This window comes from Clupea harengus, chromosome 5 (genome assembly GCF_900700415.2).
Source record: "Clupea harengus chromosome 5, Ch_v2.0.2, whole genome shotgun sequence".
NCBI classification, from domain to species: domain Eukaryota; kingdom Metazoa; phylum Chordata; class Actinopteri; order Clupeiformes; family Clupeidae; genus Clupea; species Clupea harengus.
Genome location: NC_045156.1, coordinates 10,144,600 through 10,167,814, shown reverse-complemented (window position 1 = coordinate 10,167,814; position 23,215 = coordinate 10,144,600). Strand labels below are relative to the sequence as shown.

The following is a 23,215-nucleotide window of genomic DNA, read 5'->3' as shown; positions in this document are numbered from 1 at the left end:
TTTGAGACTCTGAGTAGCAAACTCAAATGTTTTAAAAATCGAGATGCATCGATAATCGTTTTATCGGTTTAGAATCGATAATCGGTTTAGAATCGAGAATCGGTTTAGAATCGAATCGTTGACCTCTGAATCGGAATCGAATCGAATCGTGAGGTGCCAAGAGATTCCCACCCCTAATATACATACATGCGGCACATACATATACACAAGTACATACGTACATGAGTCGCAATCATTAAAGTCTAAATAAGACTGGTATTTTTACACACTTTGGAGCAGCCAACAAAAAAAGTCTTTTTCTGCCACGACTTCTCTTCTTTTTCTGCCGCTCCTTCTCTGCGCTGCCAGCTGCGGGTTTCCTTTCTTGCTTTCTTTGTTTTGACCACGAACTGCCAGATGGTTGAATACTTTGAAGTTGCGATGGCAAAAGCCCTCAAAAGCCTGCTATTACAGTTTGCACCAGCCGTGTTGCTGCAGCTAAGATTACCTATTGAATATCTGTACAAGGTTACTAACTTGATTCCGTATTCCTAAAACTGTATTTCTTCCTTTGCCAAACTCCAGATACCTTGATGCCTACCTGAAAGACTTCCTGAGATCTGCAGAAATCTACTTTATGGTGGGTTTACCTGTGACCTACTACGTCTTTACAGACGTCCCAGAGAAGGTTCCGGCCCTAAACCTGGCACCGGGACGAGAGCTGAAAGTCTTCGCAGTGGAACGCCACTCCCGGTGGCAGGACATCTCAATGATGCGAATGAAATCCATCATGGAAGTCATCGACACCCACATTCGCCACCACAATCAGTACGTCTTCTGCATGGATGTGGACCAGGTCTTTGGGGGCCGGTTTGGTGCAGAGGCTTTGGGGGACTCCGTTGCCCTCCTCCACGCATACTACTACCATCGCTTCAGGTACATGTTGACGTACGACCAGAACCCCAAATCCCAGGCCTACATGGCAGAGTCACAGGGGGACTTCTACTACCACGCAGCTGTGTTTGGTGGCTCCTGGCAGAGGGTGAGACAGATGACAGAGGCGTGCTACCGCGGCATCATAAAGGACAAGGATAATGGGGTGGAGGCTCTCTGGCACGACGAGAGCCACCTGAACAAATACCTGTGGCAGCACAAGCCCAGCAGGGTGCTGTCTCCCGAGTACTGCTGGGACCCCTCCGTCGGGTATCGCAGTGATATCCATGTTACACGACTCCTCTGGCGAGAAAAGGACTATGGCAAGCTTAGGGACAAAGCAAATTAAAATTTGACAGCTAAGGTCACAAGCAGGGGCGGACTGGGGGAAGAAAGTGGCCCGGGAGCTGTGGTGTAACTTTTTTACCACACCCCCTCCCCCTGCGCACATATTTTGAGTATAACACTTGAAACTGTGAAATTGTCAGGGTGGATCACTAACCGCCACCGCCACGCCCCTCCCCCCGCGCGCATATTCTGCCTTCAGACTATTTCGATTGACATGAATATATTGAACCGGCCCAAACCCCGTCGGCCCACCGGGGATTTCTCCGGTATCCCCGATGGCCAGTCCGCCCCTGGTCACAAGGTCAATGTTTGATGTGTGGTGTGTGAGACTGTTGTTGTTGGGTTAGCCCATGAGTTCAAGAGTTTAATCTTGTGATGTGTGAGATGTTACTTTTTAAGTTTGGATGTTTGTTCTGGGAGGCTGGTCCTCTGGCTTGTTGTTGAAAGAGAGAGTGTGTGGTTGAAAAAGTAGGGGGGAAAAAAATCATCAAATGATGGATCCTGAAGCAGGGTGTGTGTCCAGAGCTGTGTCTCTTTGATGGAGGTGTGCGGGAATGAAGTCCCCCTAGAACAGGATGTGAATGCCGAGCAGTTGTATGCCGGTGTCTGAGTTGTACAGGGAGGCAGAGCCACCCATAGAAAGCCCACTCTGGCGGTACGTAGTCTTGGTGAACATGTGGGGTCAAAGGGTAAGTGGTGGGTGGTATAGCGTAATCTATTATGTAAGCTTTCTGCCTGTCCTTTCGGTCGTTGTTGAAACAGGCATTCACCAACAGAAGCTGTTGAAGCAGGCACTCACCAATAGAGCTTTACTGACTAATTGAATGAAATAACTAATGATACACTGATAATACGAACATAAGTTAAACATACATATGACACTGACAAGGCTGTATTTTCAGTTATTATGCCATGTAATGTCACTTTAGTAACCACTATATTTTCTTGATCAACTGTACTTTCTTGATCATGTCCTCCCACAAGGACACTTGTGTGCGTGAGTGCATGAGTGCTTGGGTGGATGAGTGTAGTGTAAATTGTGTGCTTGAGTGCATGAGTGTACTGTAAATCGCAGCAAGGATAAACAGACAGGAAGTAGCATCAAACTCCATGACTGAATGCAATAGAAGGCTTTAATAAAAATAGAATCTGCATGAAAAATCAGTAGCAATCTTTAGTCCAAACATGAGAATGGTGATATTTCACATTGGGGAGCAATGTTGCGTTACAGGAAACGCTCGATGAGGCAGTGCAGTGCGGTGTTGCGTTAGAGGAAACGCTCTGTGAGGCAGCGCTCCTTGTTCTCTATCTGCGGTGCCTCGTCTGCGCTGCTCGTGGCGGTCCAGTCGTCCTGCAACTGGCTGCCGGGCGGACTAAGAGGGGGGGTGAGGTTCAGGTAGCCCATCTCCGAGGTGTGTGTGCGCGTCAGGGACAGAGCTGGGCTCACGTCTTCAGACTTCATTGCTGTGCGTGCCTTCTGGATGATGTGAAACGGGTCACTCATGGTGTAGCCTTTGGGCAAAGCACTGTGGGCCACACAAACAGGGGGTGGCAAGGTCAATATGGATGGAGATGACATGTTATTAGTATTATAATGTGCTATCACTATTAGTGTAAAATTGGCATGTAATTCATAGAGTGTCTTAGTGACAAGATCCCCCAAAATGAAGAACCTCTTACTTTGAAGCATTGACAAGCATTTGAAATAGAAACAAACCCTTAAAGTAATATTGTGATTAGACTGAATTGTTCACACACTTGCAAAAATATCATAAGAAAGTTTCCCACACTTTACTTAAAGGGCAAAGAGTAAAAACGTGCCTGTAGTCCGTGGCAGATGGTGTTTTCCCAGACACTAGGTGCATAGATGGACGTCTGGTTACCTTTGAAAAGAAAAATGGTTCACTGATTGTGAAAAAGCACAAATCATTAAAAAAACAGAAACTACTCTTTGACCCGTGCTACCACCTAGACCTATGTTGGAGAGCTGGAGCAGACACCATAAGTGATGAACATACTGTATGACAGAGAAGCTACTGACGAAGTTCTTACTGGGAATTATGAGGTGATGTGTAATTGTGTGTAATTATGTGTAAATACGTGTAATTACCTGACTCGGGCTGAAGAGTATTTGGTCCTGAATAAAAAATTCCATTTTCTCAATCACCTTCTCCAGATTCTCAATCCTATTTAAAAAAAAATAATAAAAAATGTCATAATTATATATTATACATTAACAAGCAAAAACAACAACAAAACAAACAGACAGAAATTATTTATTTTTTAAATCAACACATAAAAATAGAAGTGGCATTGTATAGCATTGTGATTAGACGTCACAGAAGATTAAAGAACCGCAGATGTTTTTTCAACCTGGTGCCTTCTCTATACAAACATCCACAGAGATCCTTTGCAAATGAAAAAATAGTATCAATAATGGTAGTTTAAAAGGGGTCCAATTGTGCTTTTATGGGACTGTTCTAACAAAAGCTTGTAAGGAGGGTGAGTCCAGAACTCATATGTTTCCCCTCCAGTGACAGTACCTGAGTTTGTATGTCCTGAGGATGTCCAGGGTCTTGCATTGGGCTTCCTGCTCATCGAGGAGTTGGCACTGAAACTGGCCGTTCTCTTTCAGCAGATTGGTGTTGATCTCATCCATGCTCTTTGTCAGCCCTGTCACCTTGGATGCACATGAGGATTCCACCATTACCATCCTTTTGAAGCCGTGTGTTTTGGTATTTGTATTTGTTTTTTGATAAATGTTCTTGTTTTCAAACTCTTTGCAATTAGCAATTTATTGTTCAAGTTCTACATCCTTCCACCTCTACGCGATTAGCATTTTATTGTTCAATTTCTAGACCCTTTAGATAAATATATTTCAATTCATTACTATACAGTATGATGACTGACATACTGTAACACTCACCTTGTCCACTTTTTTGTTAAGGAAATCACATTGCCTCTGAAGGTCTTTGATCTGGTCATCACGTAAAACCACCTCTTTTATGTGGAATTGTTTGGCACGACTAAGCCTGTCCTTGTAGTTGCATGTTCTCTCGGTGTACTTGCTATAGGAGAATGATGAAAAATAGTATCAGTGATGGGTAATAATACACACAGGATAACTAACACGACCATATCTTAAGGTAATCTTACTGTGAATACTTAAGCTTACCAGTAGCAGACTAAATTAAAAGAACCCTAAAATCAGGAGCATAGTCTCACTCACCTCTTCTGGTTATCCAGAGCATGTAGGGTGTTTTTCAGTTCCTCCTGCAGGGCCAGCACAGCATTTTGACTGGTGAGCAACTGGTTCTTCATGTCTAGGCTACTAGTCTGCAGCTGTGAGGAGAAAAGACACAGACCGTCATCAGGGATTGAACTGTGAGACCCAGTGCATCCAACCCAATGTACATATACTATTACTATTAACTGTGGGAGAGGTGTAACACAGAGGTCTATGGGAGATGCGTAACACAGAGGTCATGTCAGGTTAAATTGCAGCTATATAGGTATTTAACCTGACATGACCTCTGTGTTACGCCTCTCCCATAGTTATCATGAGATAAGATAGATAGGCTACATAAGCAGGGACGTGCACAGGAGGGGGCTAAGGTTGCCCGGGCAACTGTCCGTCTGCTTGGGGGCGTGGCGGCGGTGGTTACAAAAATAAACGTGTTGCCCTTTTTTTCCCAGTGCAGAGCAAAGGCCCTTCAAAATTCGTGTGCACGTCCCTGTACATAAATGTAGAGTATGCCACCATAGAGAATTCAGTTCCTGGTTTAAACTGCCGAAGCACAGATTAGCCAAACAAGTTGTGCTAATGTAACTCGATTTGAAACTTAATGGAACTTCTCATCTGTATCTGGTAAGCGCACTTACAAACATAGTCTATTCTCAGTGAAAGTCTTATTGGTAGATGTTGCCGCTTATGGCCCATTTGAGCCTACCTTGTGTTGCTGTGCTAAACGCTCTAACGGGGTTTAGGCCTTTGGTTCTGTAAAGCACCTTGAGACAATGCTAATTTATAATGCTGTTGTAAATAAATGAACACTGAACAAAACAGAAAAACCAAACAAAACAAAACAAAAAATCGATTAAGATGGGACTAACTACCACTTCTGTGATCCAGAAGTTAAAGTGGGGATCTACAGGTACTGAGGTTGGGCAGCCATTTTAACCTACAGAGCCTGTATTAAGGGTCAGAAACCTACGTCCTGCTTGACTGCTTGCTCTGCCTTCTGCAGGGCTGCCAGTTGGGCCTTCAGGTCCAGCGTTTGGTCCTGGAGCTTTTGTTCAGATTGCGACAGGGAGGCTTGTTTGTCCTGAAGGGTTTTCACCTGCTGCTGCATTACATCCTCGCGGCACAGCCACAACCGTCTGAGTCAAAACAGGAAATGATGTCAAAGACAGCACATGAATCTCTGACTTGGTGTCAGGCGAATACACTCACAACCGCTACTAAGGAGCAGAAGTGTCATAGAAGTTGTCAAAACAAGAAAATACCCCTGGGACTTATTTTAGCATATCACAAAACTTATTTTATAACTTAATGGTTAACATGTTGACCATGCCATGAACACACATTATACAGTAGAAATCTATTAAGTTAGTTAAAAGTGTTAAAATGAGAGGAAAGTTAGTAGACAGGTAGTGTGGAAATATACCTCTGCTTCTCAGCCTCCTCTGCTTGGGCCCTCAGCCTTGCCAGATCATCAGCCATGTACTTGGCATCTTTCTTCAGCCGCTCGGTCTCAGCCCTCTCCAGGTCAAGCTGAAGCGTCGTGTTTCTCAGCTCCTTCTGGAGGTCCAGCACCTAACCATGCGGTTAACACACCATTCACAATCGTGCAGATGTGCTCATGAGACATTGTTACGCTAACAAGAGGATACACTTAATTTCAGGCTACATAACGAGGACATAGTATGGTCAACTTTAGGCCAGATAACACTTTAGGTTTCATTTAAATTATGAAAGCTATAATTTAAAAGCCAGTGTTAAAACGCCTGCCTCCACCAGCTCTATCCAGTTGGGCACCCCACTGTGCCGGCCATTCACGGGACCTGGGGTCCATGAGAGGTCATCCTATCATTTGATCCCAGAGTTCCGTGGGGCTCGTGCACAGTGGAATTTCACTGACCATTTGGTCAAACCCAACGGTTTCAAGGCTCCCCCTCAGCTCCCCTATATAAGCCTGACCCACCGCTGGCCAGTGTGTGGGTCAATAGAAGCTGGAGAGGAGCATTCTCATCAAGGAGTAAACGGACAATCCATTATCAAGGACATTCACTTTCGTCTTGCCGTGCGTCTTTGTGAATGTGAGTGTTTGTATATAGTATATGTGTGGTTTAGCGATTTAGTCTATTAATATCAGTGTAGGTAATATCTGTTAGGCATTTAGCATATTAATCATTCACAGTCTTGTGTATTTCACTCCGTTACTGCTAATTCACGTGAATGTTAGTAACGGAGATAATGGAATGTTCACCGTTACGCGGCACGGTGTTAAAGTAACGTATCCATGTTCAGATCATTGCCGTTATATTCATCGTGTGGATAATATAGTTATGCTTGGTGTATATATCATTGTTAATATTGTATATTTGTTATTTATGTCATTCTGTAGAAACCACGGTTCAAACACGGATTATATCAGTCAGTTCACGGTCATTTACGGATAATTCAATCACAGTTCATCGTCATTCATGTCCATCCTGCCATTCAAGGCTTGAGTGTGTGCAATAAATACTCCATTACATCTGTCATCATTGGGACATTGACATCATTCTCGTTCTAACCGGACAGACCTGTGGCGATTGTCACCCTTTTCACAACTAGCAATACAGTCCTTTTTGGGGTTTATTCAATTCATCATCCCCCTATTTTATAGCCAGTTTTAATAGGATTACACTGATATGAATGTAAAACAGTTGGTGGGGGTAGAGAAAGTCATATATTTTCCTGTATAGACACACACACACACACACACACACACACACACACACACACACACACACACACACACACACACACACACACACACATCCCCATGTACATATATCCCTTTCACATCTATACCCCATGCCAGGTTGCACCTATCACCCACCTCTCTCTGAGTGGCACTGAGTGACTCTCTCACACACTGCAGCATCAACCCAAGCTGGGTCTCCCTTTCCTGGGCTTCCTGCAGTTTGGCACAAACCTGCAGACAAACCAGCCGGCCACAAGGTTAGCACTAGCAGGCTGGCAGGCTGGGTTAGCTGGGTGTGAATGACCAATGGCTAAGGTGGGGATCACACTGAAAATAACAAAGTGGCAGTGGCAAAGCACACTGCAACGCTCAGGCCATAATAATTATATTAGTTTAAACAAAGTTCTATTTTGTTGCTAAGTGATGTGAATCGAAGTCCAGCCCCTATAAAGAATCTTACTGCTTTGATTGGTCAGAATCCCTGAAATGTTCTTAGAGTGCATTAAGCTGACACTGAAAAGCGTCTCGTTACGCTCTGGAAGTTGAACCAAGTTCAGGTCGAATCAACGCTCTGCTCCAATATCACTAGCGTGACAGTAGACGTGTCAACTGCTCTGCTGCCAAACCATAACAAACAATAGAAAATCTACCATTTTTACACCGTTTAACGCTAGTCAGAATACAGCAGACCTGAAAATACTATACACAAAGTAACTGAAGCACTAACTTCCGCTTGGGCTGGCTGCCTGTCTTTCTGCTCGGTCTGATTACGCAGGCTCCCCACTTCTTGTAGAAGCATTTCTTCCCTCTGGAGCAACATCTTCCTGTGTGTGACACAAGGACAGGACAGGACATGTCACAAAAGTCTGTTTCTCATACACATTTGAAAAGAATCCAACGGATGAAAAAGAACCTAGTCTCAACACCTAACCATGGTTGTGAAAACCAGGCTGTCTGGAAGCATACCTCTGCTGAAAGTACTTCTCCATCTCGGCCTGTAGATTGGAGACAACATCAGATACCATGACCTTGCCCTGCTTCTTGAAATCTTCACAGAGAGTCTGTTGTAGCTGCTTCTGAAGTTCCTGCATCTGGAGCAAAGAAGTGCATTTAGTTATTATATTACTTGTGCTAGTCCAATCATTTCTGACATCTATATTGATGCATACCCCAAACTTGTATGTAAGCTACAGTTTCTGACCTTGAGGCAATGGAATTATCTCAATCTCAAATCATGTAGGCCTATCTAGTGTTCCTGTCTATCTGATAGGCCTTCTCTTGTTGTCTGCTTTTCAGGTAAAGTTTCTGACAATGGGGCAACGTTTTGCAAATGGTTAGTTATCCTATAGCTAGGTGACATGACAGCCTACTAAGAGCTCACACTTGATTGAAGCTGAATTTAGACGAGAATTAGCATTTATTGTCCTACTTAGTTAACGGTTTTGGAACGGATTTTGAAAATAACGTTCGGTTGGGTATTTTGAGTATTAAACGCGTTCTTACAAAGGCCAGAAGCATACACACATAGACCGGCTTAAAAGAACAGTAGCCTCAAACAAACGGAAGGGCTGCTCAGACTTTCAAGAATAGAGAAACCTGTATATAATAGTTTTCCTATAAAACAGCGGTGCAATAGCAGTTTTACTAAGATGATGTGACGTCATTAACAGTAGAGTGTCAAAATGTCATTTTGCTTTTTAACCCCCCAAATTATTTTAAATTAGCTTACAATTTTACTTTTAAGCCTACTGATTAAAGTGATGACAATGGACTTGCTTTGTTGCACTATAGCGGAGTTTCAATGGATGCAGCCAAGCGTCGGCAGAGTTAGCATATCATGAAAGATGTGTTCTGTTCACAGATTCTGGTGTATTTTATTGAAAGACTTTAATCGATAGTTCTCTATAAAACACACACACTCGTGGCTACCTGCAACGGTAGAAAAGCACCGCACTATGTTATTCGATCTGTACAAAATGACAGCTCGAGTTTCGCAATATTCTCCTCTTGCAAAATGAAGCTACGTCTGAATATGGATGGGCTTGCCACTGGACAGGATTTAGCCTTACTTATAGCCAATTACATGGATTGAGCGTTCCCAAATCTGTCCCTTTACAAACAATATCTCACAATTTCTGTGAGTGGCGCACAGGCAGAACACCAGTCGCCTTAAACTATTAAACATGTTTTCATGCCAACATGGGCGAGAATCGCATGGCAACATGCGCTACAGTTGACCGAAGAAGAGCTGCAAACATTGATATGGATAAGGTGATCAACAAGTTTGTCGGAATGAAATGTCAACGTTTTGATGTCTCAGAGTTACAGGCCTATAGCATGGTAATTTTGAGTGTGAAATCAAATACAGCTTTTAGCCTTTTAGAATCCATCAATCAGTTGTATGTGTACATGAATACAATTTATCGTAAAATGTATTGTCATTTTAATGCGGTTTGTTAATGCAATGTATTTCACCATTGTATCAAGTTGCCCACAGTTCAGTTCGGTGGCTATGTGCTTGGCTTGATGGTAGCATGTTTATTATGTTAGCAGAAAATGAAAATACAGACGCACTAACAGAGGGACACAATATGATGATTGTCATTGTCATATAATTCACTAACGTAGGTTTTTCTTATCCTATCAGGGACGGGAATGTTCCTGTTGGTAAATAGAACACTCAGATACATCTCTTGTGACTGAGAAGCAAGGGGATGGGTAGCAAGAGCCTCTTGTCATCCAAATGCATTTCCACGAGACATAAATCAATCAGCAACATTCACCCACATGGTTCCCCACATGCATGGAAAGACACAAAAATAATAATAACACAAAGGTCCTGTTTACCTGCTCGGTCTGGCGGGGCAGGTTCTGCTCCTTCTCCAGATGGTCCTGAAGCTCCCTGCTCTTCTCCAGAAGCCTCTGAAGCTCGCGGCTCTGTTCCAGCTCAGCTACTCTTATTAAGGCCTCCTTCAACTCAGCGGCCCAAGACTCCTGGTTCTTCTTGAGTTCGGACTCTCTGGCCAAAGCCTGCTGGTACTCGACGCCCTGAGCCTCACAATCCCGTTCCAGCTCAGATACTCTTGCTAAGGCCTCCTTCAACTCAGCGGCCCAAGACTCCTGGTTCTTCTTGAGTTCGGACTCTCTGGCCAAAGCCTGCTGGTATTCGGTGGTCTGAGCTTCATGGCTCTGTTCAAGCTTGGACACTCTGGCCAAGGCCTCCTGCATCTTAGCAAGCACCTACACGCACACAGAGATTGTCTCATGGATTGTGTCTTTTTCATGCATGTACAATAATTAGTCAATGAATCAAGCGACAGATTTACAAGCACAAATGAGAGTGTAAACTAAATTATAGGCTCTGTACACATCAATCAGAGAGGGTATATCTGTATTCATTTGGGCACAGACTACTTAATTGGTGCAGATCATTGAAGGAAACCAATTTGAATATATGACTCACAACTCACGACTAACTGCTAGCTACTTTTACCTGTGTGTTCGTGTGGTCCCACTCAGGGTTGAGTTTCTCCAGCTCAATGGTCTTCTCTCTCCCTAAGAGCACCTCTCCTTCAGCGTGCTCCAGGATCTCACTTATCTGTGCACACTCCTCTGTTTTCTGCTGGAGCAGACACTCCTGGGCCTTACGGAACATACAAACAGTATAGCTGATGGAGTTGACTGTACTTACAGGATATGCACTTCAAGGACAATCTTGATCTCTCTGAGCTGACATTTGCTAAAACTTAGATCATATGATATGGGTCTAGCTTTGTTCAGTCAAGGAGAGTAATGCCATTTGGAGACTGGCTATAATGAGGACTTCTGATCAGTAGTTCACTGCATGACCTTTGATGGTCAGTTACTGAGCGGCTACAGTATGTTCACACTTACAATGCCTAATTTTAATTCACCACTCTTCTACTGTAGTATGTTTTTGCTTACATTTTTACTACGCTTGATTTCATCTCAGTAATACTATTTAGTTAATTTTACCTTGGCAATGGCCATGCAATCATCCTTAACAGTGTTCTGGCTTTCCTGTAGCTGACAGTCAGCCTGTTTCACCATTGTCTCCAGAAACTCCAGCTATGACACCACATGGGAGAAACATGTATGGGGTTGGGCTCTGTAGTGAACTTTAATTTAGGCAAAAACACTTCAAGTGAAGCGATAATTATGTTCATGATAATTAATTAAATAATTTGTAGTGAGATGTCAAACACATATAACGTAATCTTTACAGGGTTTAACTAGGAAGAACATTAAAAATGCATTTTGAAAACGTAGCACTAATAAATCAATTCAATTTATAGACAAGCTATGAAAAACTCTTCCTCTACCACAAACAGAACAGAGGAAGTATTGTATATGTTGCTTTTGCATACAGTGGCGCTCATCGCCCTCTAGTGGCAAATAACTGTCAGTACAAGAATTCCTCCAGACTCACCTCCTTCTTCAGGGCCTCCACGGTGGTCGTGTGGTTTAGCTCCTGCTCTTCTAGAAGCCCCTTCGCCTGGTCTTTCTGCATTTGCATCTGATCGCACTCCTGCTGCAACTGCTGGATACATGCCTGCAGCTTAGGCAGCTCAAGATCCTTCTCGTTCAGGTCTTCAAGGCACCTGGGAAAAAACATCAGGTAAAAACATCACAAATTAAACTTTCAGATTAAATGTTAGTCAAGCATGTTGTCAATAAATCTTTTTTTTTGTTGATAAATTCAAGTTAATTGTCAGGTGTTTCTCTAATGTAAAATATGTATAATAAATCTTTTATATTTTATCTTTGTTAGCCGAATCTTAAACTTCCCTGGAGCTTTCCATTTAAGTAGTGATTACTGCAAAGCTATTTTTCCTTCCAAAGAGCAAACTCTTCCATATTTCCATACATATACAGTTAGTCACTCTGTTACACTCTTTAATAAAACACTTGTATACATTGTATGCTGCATAATACATAAATGTGCAAGCTGTACTGAGATGCAGTTGATTGTCTGGTACAGTACCTCACATGAGAACTGTCCACATCATCAGCTACAGTCTGGATGGCAATCTCAGCCTGAAACAATACAGACACAGATGTGTCTCCAGCACAACACACTAGAGTCTCAACAAATGGCTTTAGGGTCATACTACTGCTATTCCCATGTATTTGCTATACATATGCATTCATGTTACCTTTTCCACTTTAGGCAGTGATATCAGAGGGTACTCTTCATCCTCATTGTCACTGACCTCCATCATCTTACAATCAAGCTAAAACAAAACACAAAGTGCCACCATAAACCTGCTGTTATGTGTCTTTTATGAATGGAGAGTGATTAATATATTCTAGTATGAAGGGGTGGACACTCTTCAAGTCCTTAAGAGATCATAGAGCCTAAGCTTTCTATACTGTGAACCTACCATGGCAAGGAGAGCCATACGCTCGTTGTCCATGCTGCGCACCGTGTCTCTCAGCATCTTGATCTCCTTGTCCTGGCACTCATTTAGCTCTTTGGCCTTGCGGAGCTCAGGCATATCTGCAGGAATTTGGAGATTTGTCATGGGGAATCATGGGAAATATTCCACCTTAATGATTATTTTATGAGATAAAAAAAGACATGAGACCCTATTTGCATTTAGACATTACATTTAGTCATTTAGCAGACGCTTCTATCCAAAGCGACGTACAAAGGAGAAAACAATCAGGCTATGAGCAATAGAGACCTAGTGTAACAATAAATACTACTTTACATAAGGAATAAAAAGTGCAGGAATGTAACTACTGTAAACTACTGTATTTGGGGTGGATGTGTTTGTAAGTTAATTGAGTGTGATGTTGAAGACAAATATGATCCCATGTCTCACCAGTGAGCTTTTCCACTTCCCGCCTGAGAAATTCAACTTCCTGTTGGGATGAGTGCAGGTCTGGCTCTGTGGGACAGGCACAATCCATTGTATGTTAATTACACTATTGTATAAAAACATGCCATTTCATACATAGCTCTGTAAATTCCACATAATGAGATTAGATTTAAATCTTCAAATCATAACATTCTATAACCGCCAACGTGTCACACAGTTACAGTCTCTGCAGTTCAGAACAGGTCTGGTTCTCTTTTAAGCGAAGTACATGAAGTACATGAAGTACATGACACAAACGTAATTTGTATTAGCTGAGTTATTCTGCCTAAAACAGCACATGGAAAGGATTAGTATAAAGAGAAAGGGGGTATCTCATAACAAATCAATATTTTAGCTGCCTAGGGTATTTCCTTCAGAAAAGCCATCACTCTTGGCGTCTCCCTCACCGCAGGCTCTCTGGGTCATGTGCGCTGACTCCAGCTCATCCGTCATCCTCATCCGGATCTCCTTGTGAGCCATAGACAGGCGGCAGGATGCCGCATCCAGGTCTCTCTCCTGGTTCTTCTTGAGTTCGGACTCTCTGGTCAAAGCCTGCTGGTACTCGACGCCCTGAGCCTCACAGTCCCGTTTCAGCTCAGATACTCTTGCTAAGGCCTCCTTCAACTCAGCGGCCCAAGACTCCTGGTTCTTCTTGAGTTCGGACTCTCTGGCCAAAGCCTGCTGGTATTCGGCGGTCTGAGCTTCACGGCTCTGTTCAAGCTTGGACACTCTGGCCAAGGCCTCCTGCAGCTCAGCAAGCACCTACACGCACACAGAGATTGTCTCATGGATTGTGTCTTTTTCATGCATATACAATAATTAGTCGATGAATCAAGCGACCGATGTTCATGCACAAAGTAATGAGAGTGTTAGAATATGATTTTTGTGTTAGGGGTGTAGCACTACATTCTAGGCCCTGTACACATCAATCAAAGGCGGTATATCTGTATTCATTTGGGCCCAGACTACTTAATTGGTGCAGATCATTGAAGGAAACCAATTTGAATATATGACTCACAGCTAGTGATGTGATGTGCAGCTGCTCCCTACTCTTACCTGTGTGTTCTTGTGGTCCAACTCAGCGTTGAGTTTCTCCAGCTCAATGGTCTTCTCTCTCCCTAAGAGCACCTCTCCTTCAGCGTGCTCCAGGATCTCACTTATCTGTGCACACTCCTCAGTTTTCTGCTGGAGCAGACACTCCTGGGCCTTACGGCACATACAAATAGTATAGCTGATGGAGTTGACTGTACTTATAGGATATGCACTTCAAGGACAATCTTAATCTCTCTGAGCTCACATTTGCTAAAACGTAGATCATATGATATGGGTCTAGCTTTGTTCAGTCAAGAAGAGTAACGACATTTGGAGACTGGCTATAGTGAGGACTACTGATCAGTAGTTCACAGTTACAATGCTACATTTTAATTCACCTCTCTTCTACTGTAATATGTTTTTGCTTTAATGTTTACTACGCTTGATTTCATCTCAGTAATACTATTTAGTTAATGTTACCTTGGCAATGGCCTCACGGTCCCGTTCCAGCTCAGATACTCTTGCTAAGGCCTCCTTCAACTCAGCGGCCCAAGACTCCTGGTTCTTCTTGAGTTCGGACTCTCTGGTCAAAGCCTGCTGGTACTCGACGCCCTGAGCCTCACAGTCCTGTTTCAGCTCAGATACTCTTGCTAAGGCCTCCTTCAACTCAGCGGCCCAAGACTCCTGGTTCTTCTTGAGTTCGGACTCTCTGGCCAAAGCCTGCTGGTACTCTGTGGTCTTAGCTTCATTGCTCTGTTCCAGCTTGGACACTCTGGCCAAGGCCTCCTGCATCTTAGCAAGCACCTACACGCTCACAGAGATTGTCTCATGGATTGTGTCTTTTTCATGCATGTACAATAATTAGTCAATGAATCAAGCAACAGATTTACATGCATATATACAAAGTAATGAGAGTGTTAGAATATGATTTTTGTGTTAGGGGTGTAGCACTAAATTCTAGGCCCTGTACACATCAATCAGAGAGGGTGTATCTGTATTAATTTGGGCACAGACTACTTAATTGGTGCAGATCATTGAAGGAAACCAATTTGAATATATGACACAGCTAGTGATGTGCAGCTGCTCCCTACTCTTACCAGTGTGTTCTTGTGGTCAAACTCAGCGTTGAGTTTCTCCAGCTCAATGGTCTTCTCTCTCCCTAAGAGCACCTCTCCTTCAGCGTGCTCCAGGATCTCACTTATCTGTGCACACTCCTCTGTTTTCTGCTGGAGCAGACACTCCTGGGCCTTACGGCACATACAAATAGTATAGCTGATGGAGTTGATTGTACTTACAGGATATGCACTTCAAGGACAATCTTGATCTCTCTGAGCTGACATTTGCTAAAACTTAGATCATATGATATGGGTCTAGCTTTGTTCAGTCAAGGAGAGTAACGACATTTGGAGACTGGCTATAGTGAGGACTTCTGATCAGTAGTTCACAGTTACAATGCTACATTTTAATTCAGCTCTCTTCTACTGTATTATGTTTTTGCTTTAATTTTTACTACGCTTCATTTCATCTCAGTAATACTATTTAGTTAATTTTACCTTGGCAAGGGCCTCACGGTCCCGTTCCAGCTCAGATACTCTTGCTAAGGCCTTCTTCAACTCAGCGGCCCAAGACTCCTGGTTCTTCTTGAGTTCGGACTCTCTGGCCAAAGCCTGCTGGTAATCGACGCCCTGAGCCTCACAGTCCTGTTTCAGCTCAGATACTCTTGCTAAGGCCTCCTTCAACTCAGCGGCCCAAGACTCCTGGTTCTTCTTGAGTTCGGACTCTCTGGTCAAAGCCTGCTGGTACTCGACGCCCTGAGCCTCACAGTCACGTTTCAGCTCAGATACTCTTGCAAAGGCCTCCTTCAACTCAGCGGCCCAAGACTCCTGGTTCTTCTTGAGTTCGGACTCTCTGGCCAAAGCCTGCTGGTACTCGGTGGTCTTAGCTTCATGTTTTTTTTCAAGCTTGGACACTCTGGCCAAGGCCTCCTGCATCTTAGCAAGCACCTACACGCACACAGAGATTGTCTCATGGATTGTATATTTTTCATGCATGTACAATAATTAGTCAATGAATCAAGCAACAGATTTACATGCATATATATACAAAGTAATGAGAGTGTTAGAATATGATTTTTGTGTTAGGGGTGTAGCACTAAATTCTAGGCCCTGTACACATCAATCAGAGAGGGTATATCTGTATTCATTTGGGCCCAGACTACTTAATTGGTGCAGATCATTGAAGGAAACCAATTTGAATATATGACTCACAGCTAGTGATGTGATGTGCAGCTGCTCCCTACTCTTACCTGTTTGTTCTTGTGGTCCCACTCAGCGTTGAGTTTCTCCAGCTCAATGATCTTCTCTCTCCCTAAGAGCACCTCTCCATCAGTGTGCTTCAGGATCTCACTTATCTGTGTACACTCCTCAGTTTTCTGCTGGAGCAGACACTCCTGGGTCTTACGGAACATACACACAGTATAGCTGATGGAGTTGACTGTACTTACAGGATATGCATTTCAAGGACAATCTTGATCTCTCTGAGCTGACATTTGCTAAAACTTAGATCATATGATATGGGTCTAACTTTGTTCAGTCAAGGAGAGTAACGACATTTGGAGACTGGCTATAATGAGGACTACTGATCAGTAGTTCACTGCATGACCTCTGATTGTCAGTTACTGAGCGGCTACAGTATGTTCACAGTTATAATGCCAAATTTGTATTCACCTCTCTTCTACAGTATTATGTTTTTGCTTACATTTTTACTACGCTTGATTTCATCTCAGTAATACTGTTAATTTCAATTTACCTTGGCAATGGCCATGCAATCATCCTTAACAGTGTTCTGGCTTTCCTGCTGCTGACAGTCAGCCTGTTTCACCATTGTCTCCAGAAACTCCAGCTATGACACCACATGGGAGAAACATGTATGGGGTTGGGCTCTGTAGTGAACTTTAATTTACTCAAAAATACATCAAGTAAAACAATAATTATGTTCATGATAATTTATTAAATAATTTGCAGTGAGATGTCAAACACATATGATGTAATCTTTACAGTGTTTAACTACGAAGAACATTAAAAATGCATTTTTGGAAACATAGCACAAATAAAACAGTTCTATTCATAGACAGTTTTATGCATAAACAAGCTATGAAAAACTCTTCCTCTACCACTAACAGACCAGAGGAAGTATTGTATATGTGCTTTTGCATACACTGGCGCCCATTGCCCTCTAGTGGCAAAGAGCTGTCAGTACAAGAATTCCTCCAGACTTACCTCCTCCTTGAAAGCCTCCACGGTGGTCGTGTGGTTTTGCTCCTGCTCTTCTAGAAGCTGCTGTGCCTGGTCTTTCTGCATCTGCATCTGATCGCACTCCTGCTGCAACTGCTGGATACATGCCTGCAGCTTACGCAGCTCAAGATCCTTCTCGTTCAGGTCCTCAAGGCACCTGGGAAAAAAACATCAGGCAAAAACATCATACATTTCACTTTCAGATTAAATGTGTTTGTGAAGCATGTTGTCAATAAATCTTAGGTACAAATTGTTTTTATAAATTTTAGTTCATTTTCAGGAGTTTCTCTAGTGAAAAATATGTATAATAACTCTTTTATATTTTATTTTAACCAAATCTAAAACTGCCCTTGAGCTTTCCTTTTCAGTAAAGAGATTACTGTAAGATATTTTTCCTTCCAAGGAGCACACTCTTCCATTTTTCCATACATCTACAGTCACTCTGTTACACACTTTAATAAATCACTTGTATACATTGCATGCTGCATAATACACAAATGTGCAAGCTGTACTGAGATGCAGTTGATTGTCTGGTACAGTACCTCACATGAGAACTCTCCACATCATCAGCTACAGTCTGGATGGCAATCTCAGCCTGAAACAATACAGACACAGATGTGTCTCCAGCACAACACACTAGAGTCTCAACAAATGGCTTTAGGGTCATACTACTGCTATTCCCATGTATTTGCTATACATATGCATTCATGTTACCTTTTCCACTTTGGGCAGTGATATCAGAGGGTACTCTTCATCCTCATTGTCACTGACCTCCATCATTTTACTATCAAGCTGAAACAAAACACAAAGTGCCCCCATAAACCCGCTGTGATGTGTCTTTTATGAATGGAGAGTGATTAATATATTCTAGTATGAAGGGGTGGACACTCTTCAAGTCCTTAAGAGATCATAGAGCCTAAGCTTTCTATACTATGAACCTACCATGGCAAGGAGAGCCATACGCTCGTTGTCCATGCTGCGCACCGTGTCTCTCAGCATCTTGATCTCCTTGTCCTGGCACTCATTTAGCTCTTTGGCCTTGCGGAGCTCAGGCATATCTGCAGGAATTTGGAGATTTGTCATGGGGGATCATGGGAAATATTCCACCTTAATGATTATTTAATGAGATAAAAAAGATATGAGACCCTATTTGGGCTGTATGCGATGTAGGTTAATTGAATGTGATGTAAGACAAATATGATCCCATGTCTCACCAGTGAGCTTTTCCACTTCCTGCCTGAGAAATTCAACTTCCTGTTGGGCAGACTGCAGCTCTGGCTCTGTGGGACAGGCACAATCCATTGTATCGTAATTACACAATTGTATAAAAACATGCCATATCATGTAAATTACACATAATAAGATGATATTTAAATCTTCAAATCATAACATTCTATAGCTGCCAATGTGTCACACAGTTACAGTCTCTGCAGTTAAGAACAGGTCTGGTTCTCTTTTATGTGAAGTACATGAAGTACATGACACAAAAGTAATTAGTATTAGCTGAGTTATTCTGCCCAACACAGCACATGGAAAGGATTAGTAAAAAGAGAAAGGGGGTATCTCATAACAAATCTATATTTTAGCTGCCTAGGGTATTTCCTTCAGAAAAGCCATCTCATTTTTAAAAGTGACACTCTTGGCGTCTCCCTTACCGCAGGCTCTCTGGGTCATGTGCGCTGACTCCAGCTCATCCGTCAGCCGACGGATCTCCTTGTGAGCCATAGACAGGCGGCAGGACGCCTCGTCCAGGTCTCTCTCCAGGTGCAGCCGCTCAACGCTGCCATCCTCAGACGGCTCGACACCAGAGGACTACCACACAAGAAGGGGGTAGATGTGATTTGGTCTGTTTTGACGGGGGTTGAGGTGATAACTAATAGTCAAACTATATCTGGAAAGAAAACCCATGCTTTGTTAATGGATTTGTTCATCTCATTTCAGTTGGAGGAAACTGCAGGGACAGCTTTACAGAGAAACAGAAACATAAAAGGAAAGGCAAATGGCAACACAGACAGTTTCATAGTTTGAAAAAGATGTAGGTAAAGATGGAGTCAGAGTGATGTTAGTTCATGAACACACAAGGTCACACAAAGTAATGGTGAGGTTAGGGCAAGGTCCATGCTGAAAAAGAGCAGGTTAGTTCAGCTGTGTTAGGACCATAGACATTCTTGTATCTATGGTGAGACGATTTGATGAACATACAACCGCTAGTTTCTGTTTGCTCTGAGCGGCCTTACGGAGTCCTAAGAGCTTCTTCCAGGAGCTCTGGCCTCGAAACGGCACCGCCTTGTGGAAGGACAGCTACATGACAACGGTGTGTGGACGCATTAGAGCGAGAAACAATTCAGAAAATGTAATTCCTTGAGCATTGCCGATTATTACCACTAAACATAAAATCATCACTATGATTAAAGAAATTAATATAAATAAGATATTTAGAGTGCAGACAGCCGGCACAGTTTCAGTTGGTTCTACCTGATCAGTCCTCGTACCAAAATGGCACGAACTTCTGTGATCTTTGAATTTCTTGTGCCATTTTAGTCCAGTTGAGGTATAGACACAGCATGGATCATGGCAGAATATAAAAATCAACAACAATAGTAAAAAATGACCACAGGTACCTTGTCCATGCCATCTTTGAAGACGGCCTCTGGTTCAGGGTCCGTGTGTGGCGGGCACCCAGGTGAGGCTGGGCATTTCTCCACCGCCAGCAGCTCCAGAGCCTGCAGTCTCTCAATGAGAGAATCCTTCTCAGCCAGCAGGTAGGCCACCTGCTCGCCGGGGCTGGAGGGGACAATCTCTCCCAGGCCCCCTTGGTGAAGCAGCTCGGCCACCTCCATCTTCTGGCCCTCTGGAAGAAACAAGCATGGTGTATGTTAATGTAGCAGCGCTAAGCAGACATGAATCCGTCTTTCATTTGGTAACTTTATTTTTCCCAGGGGTTTTACACGAAGCGTTCATGCTCATTGCTCATTGATGACATCACATCTAATACTGAACTCTGACCTCTAGATACTAACATTAATCAGAATAGTATTCAGGATATAAACAAAATCAAAATACAATAGAAATACAATATATTGCCTTTAGACTGCCTAGATATATTTCAGCTTATTTCGATCTAAATTATAATTATGCAAACTGTCAAATATATCTAGGTCGCAACATTAACACTCAGTTAGCAGAGTGTCAAAGCTCTAATTCGGTTGAAGAGATCCTAATTTGTCACTGATACTGTCCTGACCTCTGTGAGGTTAAAATCTGACCTTTCTCAAGGTGCAGCTGCTTCAGCTGAGCATGCAGTTGCTGGTTTTCTTCCACAAGCTTGTTGACAATGGAGCGCTGCTGGGCAGTCAGAGCCCGGATCTCGTCCAGCATATTTTGCTTCTGTGAGGACACACACACACACACACACACACACACACAGACACACACACACCTCCTTTCAGTGTCTCCATAAATGAGCCCCATTTAAAAGTGTCATCTCTCTGTGACAGCTTCACCCAGATGTTGACATTTTGATGTAATATGTATCACGCACACCAATCAATCATCATACACACAACCTTACATTAACCTACATTTGGCTATGGCCATAACTGTATCTTGTTTCCTGACATGATGGGGGTCACATTCCTCTCCATCACGCCGACTAAACCATGCCCATGCCCATGCCCATGACTTCACCTTCATATTCTCCTTGTCGTTAGTCTCGTGCAGAGCCTTCATCTCCAGCCTGGCGGCGTTCAGGCTGCCCACGGTGCCCAGGTAGAGCTTCCACAGGTGGAGCAGCCGCTCCGTTGGGCTGCTTTTGGAGTCCAAGCCATCCTGGGACAGCCGCTTTTCCAAATCGCCCAGCTCCTTAGGAGAGAGGTTGGGGATTGGGAAGGGGGGAGTTTAATAAGATATTTGTTCTTGTTCTGCTGTGGCCTTAGAGCCATCCAGTCCAGTGACATAAAGGATGGGACCTTATCACTGGTTTTATCAAGTTTAAACACCAATCAACCATTAACAAAGCTATTTATATTTCAAATATGAAATGTGTGTGTTATATATGCATAAGATACCTACTTTAAAATGTGTGTGTTATAGCCTATAACGCGTGCATACGTGTATATATATAGCCTATATGTATAGTATATTTGTTTTATACATACACACCGCACACACTGACATAAAGGAAGAAAGCGGTAACGTCATTATTATTAATAACACACAAAAACTCTTCCGTTATGATTTTAAGAGTTGTGATGATTGTAACACTTCCTGTAATCACTTATTACGTTTTATTGTGGTGTCCGATTTTCTGTTTTAAGCACGACACCTGGCATACACACAGACAGACTCTCAAGGGTGACAAATGGAATTGCAACTGAGACATGCTCGCTATGTGCAGCTGTTCCGAAGTCTTGCGACAGTTTCTCTGGCTTGCTATCGCCTGCACTGTGGACATTGCATGTATTATTTTCATCAGTCTGCACAAACTGGAGCCAAATTCTCACCTACATAGGCTATCTTAAGAGATCTATTCAGGACCTCGTACATGTGCATCATTTGGGTGAATGTACTCATGTTACGTTGATTTAAAACTCTAACCATTTCCAAAGGATTACATGATTCGTGTCTAAGCGAGAAACAATAACTAAAATAGACATGTGCACGCTCACCTACTATTACAACAACATGAAGTTATAAATCAAAGTTTAGTATTAACTGGTGAATTAGGCTGCCAACTTCTTCGAAGCTTTCCATCTTACCTCTATCTTCCTCTCCATAGTCCACTCCGAATGAGCGGAACCAAAACCGAAAAAAAATGTAATTCAGTATTTCAGTTGAACTTTCCGATCTCGAAGTAAAGCAGTTGAAATATGCCAGTGCTCCACTTTTGTTCAAGTAGAACGTTAACGTTAGTCATTTAGAACGTTGTTGGCTAACAATGTTGCCACTTCTACGTAGTAACATTCGCCAAATGACGGCACAATTCCAGATTAACGCATTCAGAAATCCGTTATCTATATGATAAACTTTACAATTCAGAAGTTATCTATGTGACCGAAATATGTGATCAAGCCATTGCTTTTCGATGACATCATATTGGGAGATGCAGCGACATGTGGTGGAGGCTGCTCTCTCCCACAGAATAAAAACAAAGAATAGCATACTACAGATTCATTCCAAGCCAACTTACATTCGGATACTCAGAGACGCAGAGGAAAAATCTGCCATGCTAGCAAACACTGTTAATTATAGGCAGCATTATTTTAAGGTAACTTAAACAATTGTGGCCTTTTCGTTTTTATTCTCTTAAGTCTGTGCGTTGGTACAAAGCATCTTGATAAAGAAGGCTGGAATGGAAGATGACTACAGCAACTCATTGACATTTTGCGGGTGGTCTAATTACCATAAACAGCAGGAAGCTGCAATAGTCTCTACTGGAAAGCAATTTCACTTCATTTCTGGTGCCTCCAAAACAATGGATCCAATTGTATAACAATCCTGTTAGATCACTGGCCTATGTGATCACAGATGTGACAATGAGTTTCCCCTTCAGATTCAAAACAAGCAATGAGCTGATGGACTGCAACCGACTGTTGATGTTCTATAGGCCATCACTGTTAAAAACTGGCAGAACATGCAGAAAACAGTGAATTTGTGGCAGATGTGCTGCTGCAAATCATACTACTATAATTCCACACATTTCCAACACAGTGTTTACAAAACTCTTTCCGGGCCTCATACGGCTCCTTTTAGGAGTGGGGCTCTCTCTGGGTTT

General features: G+C 42.8%; 2 protein-coding genes across 3 annotated transcripts in view; one reads left to right on the top strand and one right to left on the bottom strand.

Moving 5' to 3' along the window:
* Positions 1-2,401, top strand: part of LOC105909849 (alpha-1,3-galactosyltransferase 2-like) — a 33,545-nt gene extending 31,144 nt beyond the window's left edge. For both annotated transcript variants that reach the window (XM_031567658.2, XM_031567657.2), the window contains one exon: positions 565-2,401. In XM_031567658.2, the coding sequence (XP_031423518.1) occupies positions 565-1,261 (697 nt within the window). In that variant the 3' untranslated portion in view covers positions 1,262-2,401. The remainder of the gene's footprint in view (positions 1-564) is intronic.
* A 22-nt stretch (positions 2,402-2,423) lies between these two features.
* On the bottom strand, positions 2,424-23,139 carry LOC105909848 (trichohyalin-like). The gene is made up of 36 exons (XM_042707812.1): positions 22,200-23,139; positions 21,130-21,303; positions 20,709-20,829; positions 20,064-20,293; positions 19,098-19,254; positions 18,657-18,722; positions 18,385-18,500; positions 18,157-18,234; positions 17,985-18,037; positions 17,428-17,599; positions 16,958-17,050; positions 16,455-16,604; positions 15,703-16,152; positions 15,247-15,396; positions 14,630-14,953; positions 14,174-14,323; positions 13,525-13,879; positions 13,082-13,147; positions 12,638-12,753; positions 12,410-12,487; positions 12,238-12,290; positions 11,683-11,854; positions 11,229-11,321; positions 10,726-10,875; positions 10,080-10,472; positions 8,199-8,323; positions 7,960-8,056; positions 7,368-7,463; positions 5,928-6,076; positions 5,475-5,640; positions 4,490-4,602; positions 4,187-4,328; positions 3,804-3,940; positions 3,371-3,446; positions 3,082-3,143; positions 2,424-2,786 (listed from the first exon to the last, which is right to left on the bottom strand). The coding sequence occupies exons 1-36, from the start codon at positions 22,215-22,217 to the stop codon at positions 2,528-2,530; spliced, it is 5,400 nt and encodes a 1,799-aa protein (XP_042563746.1). The 5' UTR covers positions 22,218-23,139; the 3' UTR covers positions 2,424-2,527.
* Between the last annotated feature and the right edge of the window lie 76 nt (positions 23,140-23,215).